Raw genomic sequence first — 18,020 nt, 5'->3', positions numbered from 1 at the left:
AAATGGAGGTAGTGACAGATTTTATTTTCCTGGGCTCCAAGATCACCGCAGACGGGGACTGCAGCCAAGAAATTAAAAGACGCTTGCTCCTGGGGAGGAAAGCCATGGCAAACCTAGACAGCACACTAAAAAGCAGAGACATCACCCTGTCAACAAAAGTGCGTATAGTCAAGGCTATGGTCTTCCCAGTTGCAATGTATGGCAGTGAAAGCTGGACCATAAGAAAGGCTGAGCGCCAAAGAATCGAAGCCTTTGAACTGTGGTGCTGGAGAAGACTCCTGCGAGTCCCTTGGACTGCAAGGCGATCAAACCAGTCAGTCCTAGAGGAGATCAACCCTGACTGCTCTTTAGAAGGCCAGATCCTGAAGCTAAAACTCAAATACTTTGGCCACCTAATGAGAAGGAAGGACTCACTGGAGAAGAGCCTAATGCTGGGAAAGATTGAGGGCAATAGAAGAAGGGGACGACAGAGAAGGAGGTGGCTGGATGGAGTCACTGAAGCAGTAGGCGTGAGCTTAAATGGACTCCAGAAGATGGTAGAGGACAGGAAGGCAACAACTAACTTTGTAATTGTGCAAGTCAAAGTGTTGATGCTTTTGTAAGGTATGCTGATCTGCTATTTAATTGTTCTGATTTAAATATTATTTTGCTGATGATTTTGAACTTTTCTGGATGCTGAAGAGCGAGTGGGTCACCACTATTGTACTTCAGTCACAGTGACTGTAATTACAGGACAGCCCTGAAAAAACCCTTTGCATTCTCCAAGTCTGCATATATGTACATCGCTATCCAAAACCTATTCCAGATAAGTTTTGTGATCGATATGCAAACAACCCTTTTTCTCCTGGAAGACACCTGTCCATGAAGACCATATGGAATGGCTGGGCACACATGCTGAGTAATTTCCTCCTGAGGATTTTAGGAACTGCTGACCCAAATCTTAAAAATACTTCAAACGTTTGTTTTACTGACCATTCAGTCATAACCTGCATCCCATTTTCTGTTGCCCAACAGCCATAATACAGTTTAGATTCCTACCATTCTTTAAGTATTTGAATGTTGATACAGCCAAGCACCAGCTGTATAAGCAGGAAGAAGATTCAGCCATGATTGATGTGCCATAAATACTTGACTAGATAGATGGAGCCATCCCCTGGGATTTAAGGCTTTTGGAGACGATGGCTAGAGGTTCTAAAGATGGAGATGGAGCCAAGTGCTACTTCTGACCACATCCATAGTTTGGGAACAACAAAGGAAGCCCTTTCGTGCCTACCAGAAAGACAGGTCTCTTGACAGTTGGGCACATCATCAAAACTTCTGCAAATTTTAATGACAAAATTTGCAAAGGAAATTCACCGTACTTATTTGTCATTGACTTACTAGAGAGGGGAGAAGGGAGAACAATGCGATGCCATGAGTGGAGACAAAGCAGCTCTCTGGAGAAACCGCTTGTTGGTAAAAAAAAATTTTTGTCAAGCTGTATCCTGTTTCTTGGTCGCGTAACAGAAGGGAAGCTCAGACAGACTACATCCTTTTTTCAAAGCATGGTGAATGCTACAGAATATGGGCTAACTAGATGGATTCATAGTGTCAGGTGCAAAAAATCAGGAGCCTAGGCAATTCAAATGAATTCAGGTTTAATGCATGCTAACACTTTCTACAAGAACCTGACCTAATGGTCAAAGCAAATTGGCAGAAGAGTCAACAGAATTCAAGGTACATGGACTTAGATCTTTTGTGGGCACAAAGGGACTTGAGCCTGATGACACATTTGACCCCTCTCTCAGGCTCAGCCTGGTTCTCCTACACATAGCTTACATTAGATTAAAACTGGGTAGTTTGAGCTTCCAATATCATAGCCTGTAGCAATGTGTTATGGGGATATGGCAACTGTTAATCATTAAATTTGTATACCACCTGTCTTACCCTTGAGCAACTTTGGGCGGCTAGATTTAACTTTAGTGTGGTATCTGAACCCAGAGTATATGAGGGAGACTGAAGAGGGAATATACAAGAAAGCACAAATGGAAAAGCGGATTTGGAGGTTCATGTGCTCCAACTCCTATCAGGGAACATAGCTTGTATAAACTTGCGACCTACTGTTGCTGCAGTTTCATTCTGACCACATTTTGTAGGTAGTAGATGGTCTGGAGCTTTCTCCTCTCCTGATTATTAAATAAAGCTGGCAACCCTCTCACCCTCCATGCTTAATTAGCTAGAACATCATCTGAAGAAGTAACTATGAGATGGTGCCATCTAAACAGAATTTTAAGCCATCTATAAAGGACAGCTTTCCCCAGCACAAAGAAGTTGCAGGTATTCTTCATTTTATGACCACAATTGGGGACTAGCAGCTGGATTGCTGATATGGTTGCTAATGCAAAATCATGAGCATGCTGGCAATTTTATTTCACTGTTCCTTTCTCCCTCACTTCTCTACCCTTTGGAATGCTTATCCCTATGCTGGGAAAATTAGCAAGAACGGAATTAATATTTGTATTTCACTTCACTGGAGAGGAAGGGATTAGAAGAAAATAAGCAATGGAGAATACATACTGAAAGGAGTGCACTTGTGCCTCCTCCAAGTGTATTCTCTGTATGTGCCTCTTTCTTCTAATCCCTTTCTCTCCAATATTTGTACTCTGTGCAGGGAAAAAACCAAGGATCAGCTATAGGATGTGTACTGCTGAGTGTTGTTGTTGTTAGCTGCGAAGTCGTGTCCGACCCATCGCGACCCTATGGACAACATTCCTCCAGGCCTTCCTGTCTTCTACCATCTTCTGGAGTCCATTTAAGCTCACGCCTCCTGCTTCAGTGACTCCATCCAGCCACCTCATTCTCTGTCGTCCTCTTCTTCTCTTGCCCTCCACCTTTCCCAGCATGAGGCTCTTCTCCAGTGAGTCCTTCCTTCTCATTAGGTGGCCAAAGTATTTGAGTTTTAGCTTCAGGATCTGGCCTTCTAAAGAGCAGTCAGGATTGATCTCCTCTAGGACTGACCGGTTTGATCGCCTTGCAGTCCAAGGGACTCACAGGAGTCTTCTCCAGCACCATAGTTCAAAGGCCTCAATTCTTTGGCGCTCAGCCTTTCTTATGGTCCAACTTTCACTGCCATACATTGCAACTGGGAAGACCATAGCCTTGACTATACGCACTTTTGTTGACAGGGTGATGTCTCTGCTTTTTAGTGTGCTGTCTAGACTAATGGCATGCAATAATTGAGAGATGCTGCAAAGATGATAAATGAGCACCTTGATTGCAAAATATTTTCTCAACAAGTCATAATTTTGAACAGTTGTACACACACACACACTCTTTGAATACAAGTAGCAGAAGTCCCGTTCTATGTTTTGAATAGTGAGGGAGAAAAACGATAAGTCTTTACTTGCATCATTTGCTATCTCCTAAGAGGTAAATGGAATTGTTTCTTGGTGTCACATTCATTTTGGTTTTACAGAAATGCATCGATTTTTTAATGTCCCTTGCAGTTGGATTACATTTCTCAACTTACTTTTCATACTTTGAAACAGTAAATTCACTTAAGAAGTTGATTTAAATGTTCTCATGGCAAATAAAAGACTTTTTTCGGACAAATCAGTGAATTTTTTTTTATTTAAAAAACCCTCCCTTTTCAATGCCAACAAAGAAAGTTTTTCAAAAGCCCTGCAGTATGTTTATGGATACTTAAGATCAAAGTTAGTACAATATTATGAAGTCATTTTACAAATCCTCATGTCAGCACACAGGTGGTCTGTGCAAACAGATGTAGTTTATAGCTAATGTATTTATTTGGTCCATCAGATGCCTGGTAGAATAGCAGTTAAGTTTTACATAACATCCTATATAAATAATCTGAAATTCTAACACTACACCAACATCCATTTTTGACACAGCAGGCACTACCAGCTGATGGAATATTGTTTTACAGTAATTTACATAGCGTCCAATGATTACTTGAAACACAACTCATTCATTTTCAAATTTAGTTCTGAAGGTGTGATATTGCAAGAACTAGGCTTAGAAATGTTTTTTTAAACCAGAATTGAAATGTTCTAAAATTTACCAATTTATAACTCTTCACTCATCTGCGGTTCCTTTGTTTTCCTTTATCAATTCATCTTTCAAACATTATGGAGCGCTTCATTTTTGTGACTAGATAAGATACCCCAATATATTCCAAATTGCATACTGGGGAAGATCTACATTTGATGGAAAGACAATGGCAGAGATTTTGCAAATTGGGCTGATACAGCTATTCACACCTCCCTTCCATTGGCTGTTTGGGCACAACCTCTGGCATGGCAGCCCTCAATCCAGGGCTATCACATCATCTGGCAGCTCGGATCGCATTCTTTTTGCCCCAGTGTACTCTTTGTCCTCAAACTTCCTCTTGCGGTGCTTAGCTTCTGTGCCATCGGCATTGTTGGATGGAACTTCTTCAGTCTCAACAATCAGAACATCATCATCATCATCTTCATCATGAGCTGGAAAAGAAAGAGTTATCATACTGCAAACCGTTTTTACAGTTCTTTAAAATGCAAGTTTACAGGAAGCATCTATGCATTTTTATTTTTATCAATACTTTCTGCTGTTTGAGAACAACCATTTATGAATATGTCACAACCTGACATTTGCAGTGAAGGATGTGAATTACTAAACCACTTTAATTCCTAAAATGTCTGGCAGAGAGAGAAGAAGACATGTGGTTGTAAGGACAAGACAAATCTAGTAGGAAAGAAATTGGTGTAATCCTTATTTAGAGGATTAAATAAAATCTGTGTGTTTTACAGCGTATTAAAAATGTACAAATTAGTTTTATTCAACATGCATTACATTTCAACATGCAACTTGGCTGCCAAAACTTCCAAAATGACCAAAGTACATCAGCAATATTGTTTTTTTCCTTACCTGTAGATGTCGAAGGCTGAGCTCCATCATCACTCCCATTGGTGATATTTCTAGTGGATTGTTCTGATTTGGGACCAATGATCTCATCACCAACAACTTCAAATTCCAAATCTTTTGCAAGGTCTTCACTATTCAAAAAGATATAGACAAGAATAAGCTTCTATGGGCAAGGCTGCCTGGTTAATGAGAAGAGTTTCTGCATTTGGCCAAGAAAAGCCAGATTTGATCTCTCTGTTAGCAATCTCATTCTTTCTGCAGAAATTCTAATTTCAGCCATATCTCATAAAGTTGGATCTGACCTTCCTCACCTGTGTAGCACATTGATCAGTAGGGTATAATCCTGCAGAAAGTCATCTGCTTGCAGCCGGGTGCCGTTTCGAATCCCAAATTCTGACAACATCTTGTGGTTATTTGCTGTAAGCAAGAAATCAGAAAAAGGACACACGTCATGTTTTATAAAAAACGTCATCCGCCTACAAAAGGTTATAATAATCAAACACAAGGCTGGTAAAACATTGAATTATAGTCAGTTCTTTGCCTGACTGAAAAGTGGGGGATGCATGTACTCTTATCTGAGAAAAGAATATGCACAAAAGATGTAAAGGTTTTATGGAAGTGCAGGAGCCAGTATTTTCAGAATTAATTCTTCCTTGACCAAACAGTTGCTTTAACAATGACTAAAAATACATTCTTACTCAACCCCCATGTCTAACTGCAAGCCTGATAGGCACTCCTCTTTGTAGTTCAGCTCAGGGTGGGAGAAGGACTTGAGAGCTCTTTCCCTTCTTTCTCATTTATCTCTTCCACTTCCATACTTGCCCAGGTGAGTCATCCTCATTGGTGAAACCTTTTCTGCTTTCCCTCTCCCTCACAGGTACCCTTTTCCTTGCATCTCACACTTCTGGCAAGGACACAAGGAGAATAGCTTTGGATTCCCAAAGACGCCACTGAGAAAAGGGAACGTCCATGCTCTCATTTCGTCAGTTTTTCCTGCTTTACAAGTGGCTGAAGAAGGGAAATCTCACACCCCCCCCCACCATTGTTCTCTTTTGCTTCTTGGAGGAGGAGGAGAATAAGGGATGGGGGTGACCTTATCGAAGCAGCAAATTTTTCCTTGAAGGCTGCTGCCGTTGTTGAAGATCTCAGTTTTCAATCCTATTATTTATGCCTGCAAACACTTTTCACCCTTTTGCTGCTTCAACTGCAAGCAGATTTCAGCGAGTGAGAATTTACTTTTGTCTTCCTATTAGACAACAAGGGGAATGGAAATTAGTTCAGTTCTAAAGGTGGTGAATTGAGAAGAGGATGTGTTTGTTAAATTAATTATAACCAGAATACAATGTGATGTGCTTTCAGAAAAAAATAAGGCGTTTGTTTCTGTTGTGGTGGGACCGAGTATTGTGGAGTTTGGACAGAACAATACTGATGAAATGTAACATAAAGTTGAGAACTGTTTTTTTCCCCTTTTTTAATATTCACCATCCTGTTTTAGCTTTAATTTCATACCTTCAGTTTCTCCTTCTTCTGAAGAGATGAGAATAGTTCCCTTTCCATCTTCTATTTGGACATCGGGCGCTACCATATTAAATTTCTCTTTAACTATCTGTTAGATAAAAATACACTTTCAGATGCTAACATTCTTTCTCCCTTTCTCTCTAAATTAAAAACAAGAATGTTAAAACTCAGTCGGGCCACAGATTCTGGGGAGGCGCATTCTATCAGTGCTGTTCAAGCAGGGATTGAATGGAAAAAAGTGCAGCTGACTTACCTTGTCTTGCAGTGTCAGAACAGTGACTTTGTAGACATTAAGTTTCACCGTCACTTCTGGTTTACTTGCACAAACATAGCAGTTAGGATTAGGGGGGTCCAGAGCACAAGGAACAAGCAGCTTCTTTTTGGGGTTAGGTTGTTTGTTCAGGAAGATCTTAGAGGAGAAAACAAATCATATATTCAGGAGGGCCAAGGAGAAAAAGGAAAGTAATCAGCTGCTACCACACTTACCGCTCTGCATTGCTCAATCTTTCCTGAGAGAATTTTTAGACCCTCCAGCACTATCAGACCAGCTATTATGGCATTGGTAGTAGCTATGGCCGGGATAATGTTTCCTGCCATTGCTGAAAAGGAAGCAAAAATAGGATGCTTTTCCTGTATGTAGAAACAACACAGCAAGTATTTGAAAAAGCTTAAGGAAACCAAAACTTACATTTGATATCAAATTTGCTCTTCATATTCATACTAAAGATATGCATCCTGAGATTTGCAGCAGAAGTGACAAAATCCATGGCAGAAGGGTCGTCCTGTAATCAAGATTTCTATCTTCAGTTAACAAGAAAGTATCTACAGCCCCATCATGAAATATAAATGTAAAATATATGGGTCATTTTTTTCAGTTTTGTGTATTTTCAAAACCTTTCTTCCACACATTTGTCCAGTAAAGAACATTTTCTAATGGATTCATTTAGCAGCCTTCATTTCATCTTAAACAGTGTTTTCTGGCTCTGTTCAACAATATACAGTGCTACTTCTTAGCTAGCAGGCTGGTTTATTCCTCTGCAGTAAACAGACTCTCAGACATTTGCTGAACTAACCTTATCCCATACAAGCTCAGCTCCATCACCTTTTTCTGCCAGTTGAACTCTCAGCGTCTCTATGCTCTTAGCGAACAAATGTGCACAGCTCTTTATGTCTAAAACCTGCTGGTCCTTGAGGCCCAAAGGAGACTCATTCTGTGGATTAGATGTGCTGCTGTCTTCAGATGGAAAAGGAGAAAAGAAAAACTGAGCAAATTGTTCTTTAAAACATTCTAAACTGAATGCAATTTACATCAAATATATTATTTGTACATTAAGACAATGAGAGTTCCACTCACGCTGCAACTATTACAAACACAAATACACATCTGAAGCAAATAAACAGCAGCACAAACAGTCTTATCGTGTTACCTTCTGTTGGAAACGAGCTGCCACTTCAACAGAGATAAAGTTTAGTGGACAGGCACAATATTCACCCAAACAGTATCTCAAAACAAAGGGCTCGTCTTTGATTTTTGGAAGCAGTCTGGACTTTGGCCGCTGCTTCCCCTACAAGAGGAATCTGCTTCTTCCTTGACCAGTTTGATCTAATGGTTGAGCACCAGGCTAGAAAGCAGAATGCCAGTTCAAATCCCACCTAGGACATGAAAGTCAGTTGGGTAACTTTGGCCCACTCGTCCTCTCTCGGCTCCACTCACCACCTAGGGTGGTGGTTGTGGGAGAAATAGGCGGAGAAACGTGCATTGAGTGTATTTGCTTCCTTGAACTATAAAAATAGTAAAGGCGGGATACAAATAAACAAATGTTTACATTCCCAATGAGAAGAGGTGGTGGCTGCCCAGGAGAGAGCATCTGAATTGGGGAAAGAAGCCTGGAAGTGCAGAGATCTTTGGACAGGGGTGCTGGGTGGCAGACTAGTGGAAGGCTGAGCTGAAGCAACAGCAATCCCTTCGCCACAGCCTGCTTCCTGCTGCGATCCACTTCTTTGCCGACACAGAATCAGAGAAATGGGCCCTCAAACAGTTGAAGGACAACAGTTCCAATGCTGAGAAGGCAACCAAGAGATCTTCACAACTGCTCGATTTGAGCCCCCTCCTCTCTGAAAAGTCCACTAAGTTGAGGCTTTACTGCACTTAGATTTTTATACATAACATTTATAATACAAATATCCTCAACCTTTTCACAGCTGCAGTTGTGAAAGGCAATAAACAATAACTTGTCAAATTTAAATTGACATGATCATATCCTTCAGAATATTCTGGGATCAGCACTAAATAAATGATGTAAATACACAGTTCTGCTGAAGGCCAGTACCGAAATACTGTTTTGCTGATTCAGATATTTTCAACTCTTAATCTAAAAATGCTTACCTTGATTTTGTATTTCATTCCAGTCCAGAGGAATAGGAGCTTTCCTTTTTCTCCAGAGCTTATCCATTGTTAACAGGTACCTGATATCATCTTTGAAAAGCTAGAAATCCAGATTTGGAAAGGAAGCTTAATATTAAGTGATGTTCTTTTATGCTATAAATATTAAGAGCTCTCGGGTTAGGGCTGATTGGGAATATTAGCAACAGAGCTGTTTCAAAGATACACAACGTGAAATTTGCTGACAATAATAAATTTCTGAAATATCTTAAATTGTTGAATGTAATTTTGTGTAAATTTGATAAAGTGAGCAAAATTAATGAACATGTTGTGAAATCTAAAGGCTTAACATCAGCTGAAGTAGCCTAAAGCAGGGGTCCCCAACCCCCAGGCTGTGGCCCACTACCGGGTCGTGGCCTATGCAGAACCGGCGTGAGTGGTGGGCCAGCAGTTGAGCTGCATGTGCATGCCAGCCCACTGCTCACATGATTGGAGCTGTGTGCACATATGTGCCGGCCCGTTTCCCCTCTCCCTCCCAGCCAGGCCGCCACAAAGGTTGGGAACTGCTGGCCTAATGGCCCATAAAAAATATAATAAAGTCAGGTCAATTCCCAGACAAAAAAATGGTACTCCTCTCCCAATACAAACATTTGTCCACATAATCCCTTCTTGCTCTTTTAGCAGCTTTCCCTTCTCAAATGTATAGCTGATCGCTATGAAAAACAGTACACTCTCTAAAACAACATGGGGAGTGCAAATGCAGCCAGCAGCCTTTGGAGTTTTAGCATTCCTATACCAACGCAAGGGGACGCGGTGGCTCAGTGGGTTAAGACGCTGAGCTTGTCGATCAGAAGGTCAGCAGTTTGGCGGGTCGAATCCTGAGTGCTGCGTAACAGAGTGAACGCCTGTTACTCATCCCAGCTTCTGCCAACCTAGCAGTTCGAAAGCACATGGCCATGGCCCAGTACCAGCCCTGGGGTTAGGGACCTGTTCTACAGCATAGAAACAGCTTCTTCTCTCTTAAATGTCCCTGATCAAAACAGGCAAGTCCCCACAGCAACCACATGGGCTAAATAGAGATTCACGAGGTATAGAGGATAGGGAATGTACTCTCGTTTTCACCTTTCAGAATACATTACTAATTAGTAAATTGAAATGCTTTACAATTTTAAATTTTAAAAATGTAAAACTTTTTAAAATTAAAAACTGACGACTACTATAGTACCACGTTTCATTTAACTTCATCACTACATCCTATTATACAAGTAGGCATTATGGAACTAAGTCCATTGTAGACATTTACTTCTGTTTTTCTTCAGCTTGCAGAGACATAAACACTGAGCATGCCCTACCTTAGTGAAAAGCTTAACTGCATCATAGCCTGTTGATTTAGCCCATTCCTTGGTTGAAACCCGTTTGATGTCCCCATCCACATTTGAGGCTCTGGCTCTAGCCTCCACTTCTGCTGGCTCCCCTGTCAATAATGGGACATGTTACATCCATTACTAAGACATTTTGCCCAAGGCCTTTTATTGGGCAAAGAGCAGGTACTTCTTAGGAAGACAGCCCACACAGACAATTGTGGATATCATTTAGATTCCAAGACATGTATGTTCTTAATCCAAAACCTTTTAAGGAAATGGCTAAGACTTTGATGGTCTGGATACCGATGTTTTTGTGGCAAGGAGAATGGAACAGCCTTGGTTGGCCCTCTGGGAGAAAAGCCGTGAAAGGTTCTGGCCCGCCAATAGGCAAAGTAAAGGGCTCATTTAAAGAACAAGAAGAATTTTACACTTACAAGCAGCTTCAGGATCAGCTCTGTCAGGAGACACCTCTTGATCAGCATCTTCTTCTCCAAACAGCTGGCTATGGGTTCAAACACACAAGACATGAAATTTCATGGTGAGCAAAGGATGTGAACCTTTTCCCCAAATACAGCATTTGGGAAAGCAATTATCTTTTTGGTTTATTGGAATGTCTGCTGAATTTAGCCCAATTTAACACTACATCACCCAGGCAAGTGTTTAAGAAGTAGAGAGGAAAAAAATCCCATAGTAAGAGTTAGAGATGCTGCATGTCCAAGTCAGTCTTGATCTGCATTCAAATATTATACAGCACTCCTTGACTTATGCCGTTTATTTAATGACAGTTCAAGTTACAACAGCCTAGGAAAAAGTGACTTATGCCTTGCACCATCCCTGGAGTCAGAACTGAAATCTGGGTGCTTGGAAACTGGCTCACTTTTACAACAGTTGCAGCATCTTGTAGTCAAGCGATCAGGATTTCAACTGTCCCACCAGACATCTGACAAAGTCAACTGGGGAGTTTGGATTTACTTAATGACTATGTGATTCACTTAACAACTATGGGATTTACTTACCAACTGCAGTAAAAGCACTTGTAAAATCAGGTCTGCTCACCTGATCACTCTCATAACAACTGCCTGCTTAACGACTGAAATTTCCGTTTCAATTTATCTGTAGTAAATCCTCCTCTTTTACAAAGCAGTCTTATCTCCTCCAAGCTCTACCCTGAAATATATTTATTGTTAAGGAAGATTTTCTGGCATTCCGTTGGAATTTGCTTTTCTCTAATCCATTATTTTATGCAGTGGCAAAGGCAGGTTTTGGTCTTCTACATATCATCTTCACAGTAGTTTCGTAACTGCCTCTACATCCTCCTGAGAGTTCGCTTCTCAGGGCCAAATGTACCACTTTCCTCAATCTTTCCTTAAGGGTTTCTAGTGCCTGGATCATCCTTTGAGCCAATTCCAAATTATCTGATGATTTATCTGTAAAGAACAGACTGCCACTATTGGAAGTTGTCCAAAAGGGCCCTGCTGGTTATAATATTCTTGGTATTCATCATTCAATGCAGCTTTTAGAAGAAGAATCTCTGAAGAATTATTATAAAAATTTCAGAGACGTTTCCACAGAAACACAGGCGCTCTTGGCAGCTGCAACTGAACAGGACAGGACAACGTATCTTCCTTGTGCGTACGTGTACAGCACGCTGGCTGTAATGATCTGTTACGCCCAGGTTTCTTCTGCAAGATGCGATCATAGTCCTAGCTGAAAAATCTCTATAAACCAGGCGCAGAGCCCCAGCCCAAGGAGTTACTTCTCAGTGCTGGCAGAGCCAAGAGAAGCAGGACTCCTCTGGGACCGGAACAGGAGAATGGCATTTTTCCCTTCAAAAGAGGCAGCTTACTTGAATAAATACTTGGCCCAGACAATGCAGTGGATGGGTTCAGAAGGAGTGTTCCGAATGGTACAGCCTGGAAACGTTTTCTGGGTTGGTTTAGGATGACATTCATAACACTCTGTCACTCCCTATTGAAAGAAAAAAAATAGGGAAAAATACTGTAGAGTGAGCATTGATACATTTTGAGGATTATAATGCTGCAGCATCAGAGACCAGAAAGATAATAATGTCCTACCTTTTTGATAACAGTGACTTGTCCAAGATAGCCTGCGGTTCCACTTTCTATAAGAGGGATATCAGCAGCCAAACACATCCTGTTCACGTGGTTACGGGCAGCTGGGCAAAGAGATGACCATTACTGACTTCCAAGAACCAAGAAATCTACGTTCAATACGGCCATATTTCTCCCGAAAGAACAGTGATGTCAGTCCTACACGATAGACCTGACTAAAATAGCTGTCTTCCAATATTTGAGGGGCTTCACAGAGGTCAACCTATTCTCCAAAGCACCTGAGGGCAGGACAAGAAGTAACGTGTGGAAAATTATGAAAAGAAATCCAACCTAGAATTAAGGACAAATTTCCTGACAGCGAGAACAATTAATAAAATGGCTTGCCTCCAGAAGTTGTAGGTGCTCAAGCGCTGGAGGTTTTCAAGAAGACTGGAGAGCCATTTGCCCAGAACAGTATAGGGCTTCCTGCTCAAGCTGGGGATTGGACTGGGTCCCTTCCAATTTTGTTATTCTTTTTCTAAGAAAATTATGCCGTTGTTGAGAGTTGGTGCCTGTGGAAGGGGTGCACGTACGATGGGCTACAGTATTAGAGCAGTTTCTAGGGAGGGAGCACATTCCAAGAAAGGGGGCATGACAAGAAGCAACACAATCCTCCAAAGAGGAAGAGATTTAGGATAGCTACTTCCTAGAGTCTCCCAAGTTATATCCCTTAGAGTGAGATTAATATATGTTTAGTTTGATAAGATTCTATTTAATGGAAGCAAATAATGAACTGAATATCCCAGTGTGTTTTTTTTCAAGAGGCATCTGGACTTTCTACTCTTTTCACTCCTCATCCAAGAAGCTTCTTCAGCTCTTTGAAAAACCACCTTTGGGACAACCATGACCTGGATGACTGAGAATCTCCACAGACATTTAACGAACTGAACCCGACTGATTGTTCTATGTCATTTTGGGGGGCAAATCTTTATCTTCATGTGAATCAGGGAGGGCCTTGTCTGACATATTTTCTCAAATTAATTTCTGACCACTACGTGAGCAGCAATTCTTCTTTCTGTCCTTCAAAGCCATTCCCTTTGCCCTCTACAGGCAGATATTGCTCAATTTGATCACTGGGCAAATTAGCAACTTACAATCAGAGCATTTAACATTAATTCTTAAATATTACTTCCTTGTCTATGTACCCCATGTTATTATAAAATACAGTGAAAGAGAAGTAGCAAATATTTGAGGTTACAAATGTGTTTGTCTGTGGGACCCATTAAAAAATGTAAGATGCAAAGAGAAATCTCACCTCTGTTATCTAAGGCATTCATTACTAGGATGAACTGACGAAAAAATTCCACATTATAATCAGGGCTGCAGAAAAAGAGCACATACCTCTTAGTTAAATCTGTCAAATGAAACCTATGTGAATACAACCCTTTCCAAACATCAAATCATCAGGCTTGTAATTCCACTGGTTACCCAGTCCATTACACAAACTATATGGATTAGCAGGTTAATTCAAAAATACTTTCAGTTAATATATCAAAACACTTTGAAGAAAAATAAAAAGGGCTGTTTTTTTCAGGCTGGAAAGCTAATTGATAGAAGATCACTGCTCTTTCCACAATCTATTTCTTTAAGCAAAAGCTAGTTAAGGTCCAAACTAAAACATTTTATTTTCTGAATAAAATTGACTGTGTTATATCTAGGCAGACATCTAGCGAAATCTGTCTTTGTTTGGAATATGCATAGCTGATGATGAGGTGGTATCAGGTATTCTGTGTTACCAAATCAGAATTAAGTAAAAAAAGAAAATTCAAATGGTCTGATATCTTACAATGCTACAAGTTATGAAAGAAACTCAGCTGTGTGTGACAAACAGAAATTATTTCCAAAAAACACATTTTTAAAAAATAAGCACTAAAAACATTTAAGAACAAGAATCAGACATACTTCATGATGCTGTCATGATAAGCAATAATATTAGCTTGTGGGTGAAACTGTAGCACACTTTCCTTGGCAACCTGCAAGAGATCAAGAAAGCATGTTTATACTCAAGAACCAATTAAATCTAAATTTTATACTGTAAGTCGAAATTACCTTATGGAGTTTTAATAATTCTACAAGACGAACAGGTAGACACAAACCAAACAAATCAAAAAGTTAGTGCATATGTACACCCTCTTGTTGTTTAGTGATGGCAATCCTTTCCAGTGACTTGGTCATTAAGCAAAGTAGTTGGTACATGAACACGTGTGTGTGTGATGGGGGGCCCCTGCAAAGATCGCTGGCGGAAGTGATAGACAACTTTATCATCCAAGAGGTAGGGGAAGGAACCGGTGGGTCAGCTATATTGGACTAAATTCTAATAGATATGAAATAATAGAGGTGCCTGCTGCACACAAATGGAGCTACACAAGCACACTCGCCTGCCAGTTGTGCAACCCAAATGGGCCACATCTCAGTCCGGGGGCTGGAGACCCCCTGCTCTAAGTCCTAAACAACTTATGATTTTACTTAGTGCCCAGATCTTCGGAGTTATAATTTTTTGTTTGTTTTTAAATGTATTTTTGTTATTTCTTGTTTACTTGCTTTTAACACAGTCTGACACCCAAGGCTACAATTTGTAAGTTAGAAAGCCACAAAATTGAATAAAATAAATGAATATTTAAGGAACTGTTTGTACAATGAAAATGGAGAGGAAAAACTGAAAATGACTTCTTGAGACGATATAAATAGTGAATAATTTGAATTAGCTGAAAAATACAAGAAACTATATACTTAGGATTCCTCTTACCTGAGCTTTTGATCTCCCAACGTGCTTCTTTTGAAACAAAAACTGCCTATTGAGATTACTGACATCAATGGTATCCAGATCAATCTAGAAATATAGTAATTGTAGTTACCAGATCTGTTCAGATGAATTAACAAAAGCATGTTATGCATATTAGAGATCATGGTATTGCTTTTTGAATGAGGAAGGACCCAGAAATATGAACCACCCCTTTGCTTTCACCTCAGTCTTCTGCAAAAATGCAGCTATGTACTATTTCAACTTAAAAGCTGAACACCAACCTAGATTTGGGTAACTGTGGAATACAAATTATTATTAGTATTTCTTAATCAATTCTCAATATTTTTAATTGCCTGCTTCCACTAGCAGTCTGAAGTCAGAAAAGAATATATATGATACAATATTGTCTGTTCTGTGCACAACAATCTTGTACATCCATGAGTGCCAAATGGGTCTCTTCTTTGTATGCTTAAGGCTTCATGTAGGGGCTTTAACAATCCCATAAATATTGGAATGCAAACAGAAAATTTGAGTCCAGGTTTAGTTATACTTAAGCTAGAATAACTGAAATCAGTGAGACTTTGGTTAATCAAAGTATCAGTGGATTTGCTGTCAGTATAATTAAATCTGAATCCAACCTGCTGCATATTAAATATATACTCTTCTATCCTATTTTCTAGCTTTTACTTTGTAATAATCAACAATAACTGATTTTCATTTGCATTATAAAATAAAATCAGCGATGTTCCAATATCATAATTTGTTCTACCACTATGTCCTGGCGAAGTCAAATTAAAGAATGAGATTAATCAGTAAAACATAGCTAAACTAATCTTTATTAGCAGAAAAAATGTTACCTATACCCATCCCATACAGGTGCAAAAGTACACTTATTTAAGGTAGAAAGATCTATAAGGACATAGCAGTTTATGGATGTCTGAAAATATCACTTGCAATCCTCTACATTTTTTTTACTGTTTATGATACTAAAGTTTGAATTTTAAGCATTTTATATTTCCTGCATATCCCAAGCTGTTCTGTGAAAACCATGCACAATTCTTTTACAAATACGCAGCAGTCACTGTACACAAACACTGGAACAGACTCCTCCCAATCTTAAGGAGTTTTGTAAATAACATTTGGGCCTCCAACTTTGCAGGGAATAGATTTCAAAGCATTGCAGTAGCAGCAGAAAAAGCTCCATTATGAATAGACAATCTTAAAGCAACCACAGGCAAACTATAAAGACCTCTTAAATGCATTCACACGACATATTCAGTTTCAATAGTTTTAACTTGGGGAGGTCACTTTTTACGTTAATCTTGTGCTCGTGTAAATTGCAATGTACTAATCCAGGAGAACGGCTTCAGGTATAACTAAGTTAGCTACTTTGCACATACTTTCCTAAGATCTCACAAGTACCTAACGAATAGACTTCAGATAGGAACAGCAGAAAAGCTGAACTCAACATCCCAACAGACACTTCCAGAGGCTGCTCTTTCCCTCCCTTCTTCCTTTCCGGGCTCTCTGCAGCTCCCGCTTCTAAGCAGGCCAGGCCGCGAGAGGGCCCGTCAGGGGGACTCCGGGTCAGGGCAGCTACGGCCGGCCTCTGCCTCACCATCTCCCCGAACCAGGCGACGGGGAGGGCGAAGGGCGGGCGGGCGGGCCGGGCGAGGAGGCCACCGGCTCTGCCGCAAAGGAGGCCGGGGCCCTCCGCCGGACACCAGTCGCAGCCCCGAGCGCCGCCGCTTCCCCGCCTCAGGCTCCCCGGAGAGCCGCGGAGGCTGCTTTCCCGCCGGCGCCCATCCGGGCACCCTCCGGCCCAGCCTCAGCCCGCCTTCGCGGCAGGGAGCCCCGCGGCAGGCCCAGCGCCGGCCTGCGGACTGAGCCGGGGTCCGGCGCCGGGCGGCCCCGGCGGGGGGGGGAGGAGGCGCCCTTCCCGCGCCGCCATCGAGCCCCGCCCCTCCCCTCCCGGGGTGGAAGGCCAGCGGCCGCCGAGCCCCCAGGCCTCACCACGTCGATGTGGGCGAAGCCGGTGAGCACCAGGTCCTTGAGCAGCTCGCAGCCGATGCCGCCGGCGCCCACCACCAGCACCCGGGCGCGCGCCACGGCCTGGGCCAGCTCCCCCTGCGGGGCCAGCGCCGCCGCCGCCGCCGCCATCCCAGCGCTGAGGAAGCGGGCGGGAAAAGGGACGGCCGGGACTCCCGCCAGGCCCCGCGCATGCGCCACTCCTCACGCCGCCTCCGGCGACCGTCACCACAGAGCGGGAAGCCTTTTCCAGAGCGGCCGCTGCCCTCGTTGCGCGGCGCCCCTAGCGGCCGGCAGGCAGCAGCGGGGATTCCCCCTGCCCCCCCCGGGACTTCCCCTTCCCCGCCCCTCCGCGGCCTCGGCCGCCCCTCTGCCGCCCGAGCAGGGCCGGGCCTCGCCGGAGCCCCGCAGAGCGGAGGAAGGGCGCTCGGGTGGCGCTCCGGCCGGCCTCTTCTCCGCTTCCAGCCCGGGCTTTCCCCGCAGAGGCGCAGGCGGGAGAAGCCGCCCGGAGCGCTACCCAGGCCGGCCTCCTCGCGAAAGGCCCTTCCCGAAGAGGCGCGCCGCCCCAAGCCGGTGTGGGCTCCGGGCGGCCGCCGAGAACATCCCGGCGGACGCCGGTGAAGGGGGCAGCCCCGCGGCGGGTCCGGGAGGGGCGCAGGAAGAGCCGCCGCGGCAGAAGCCCTTTTCCCCAGTGAGGCCTGGAGCGCTTCGGCGTCGGAGCAGGGAGCGCAGCCTCTGGGGACTTCTCCTCCAGCAGCAGCAGCGCGGGCGCTTTGGTGGGCGCCTATTACCCGCACTGCCTTGATCTGAGCGTCCTCCAGGCTGTCTAGAGACAGTTACCGTACGCTGCAGGCCAAAACTAGACACCAATGCGGTTCTTTCTCTTCTGCCATTGGGCTGAACATCTAAGTGCCACAGTACTCTCTTAGGCCTAGGACTAGGATATTTACCTGTGTAGTATGGCTGTATTA

The 18,020-nt window shown here is 42.8% G+C and overlaps 1 protein-coding gene across 2 annotated transcripts; it reads right to left on the bottom strand.

The window, feature by feature from the left end:
- Window positions 1-3,591: 3,591 nt before the first annotated feature.
- Window positions 3,592-17,251, bottom strand: UBA2 (ubiquitin like modifier activating enzyme 2). 2 transcript variants are annotated; one of them, XR_014027527.1, is made up of 17 exons: window positions 17,035-17,251; window positions 15,025-15,108; window positions 14,181-14,251; window positions 13,534-13,598; window positions 12,243-12,343; window positions 12,014-12,135; window positions 10,602-10,669; window positions 10,156-10,277; window positions 8,807-8,906; window positions 7,494-7,654; window positions 7,109-7,202; window positions 6,907-7,019; window positions 6,674-6,829; window positions 6,412-6,508; window positions 5,214-5,319; window positions 4,906-5,028; window positions 3,592-4,481 (listed from the first exon to the last, which is right to left on the bottom strand). XR_014027527.1 is itself a non-coding variant. In XM_081336064.1 (17 exons), the coding sequence occupies exons 1-17, from the start codon at window positions 17,179-17,181 to the stop codon at window positions 4,306-4,308; spliced, it is 1,911 nt and encodes a 636-aa protein (XP_081192190.1). In that variant the 5' UTR covers window positions 17,182-17,251; the 3' UTR covers window positions 3,592-4,305. The 2 variants fall into 2 exon arrangements, 1 of the variants encoding a protein (XP_081192190.1); XM_081336064.1 differs by having other exon boundaries at window positions 4,906-5,033.
- Window positions 17,252-18,020: the final 769 nt, after the last annotated feature.

The sequence above is a fragment of the Vipera berus genome (assembly GCF_964194415.1).
Source record: "Vipera berus genome assembly, chromosome: 10".
Taxonomy (NCBI): domain Eukaryota; kingdom Metazoa; phylum Chordata; class Lepidosauria; order Squamata; family Viperidae; genus Vipera; species Vipera berus.
Note: the sequence above shows the minus strand (reverse complement) of the source record. Positions and strands in the feature narration are given on the sequence as shown.

What these genes read in the sequence shown, in the direction of transcription:
- UBA2 (XM_081336064.1), bottom strand. Translation starts at nt 17,181, where the DNA reads ATGGCGGCGGCGGCGGCGGCGCTGGCCCCGCAGGGGGAGCTGGCCCAG. An exon ending in GCTTCGCCCACATCGACGTG is followed by an intron (nt 15,109 to 17,034) that starts GTGAGGCCTGGG and finishes CTATATTTCTAG; the next exon opens with ATTGATCTGGATACCATTGA. An exon ending in TGGGCCAAGTATTTATTCAA is followed by an intron (nt 10,670 to 12,013) that starts GTAAGCTGCCTC and finishes TTGAACCCATAG; the next exon opens with CCAGCTGTTTGGAGAAGAAG.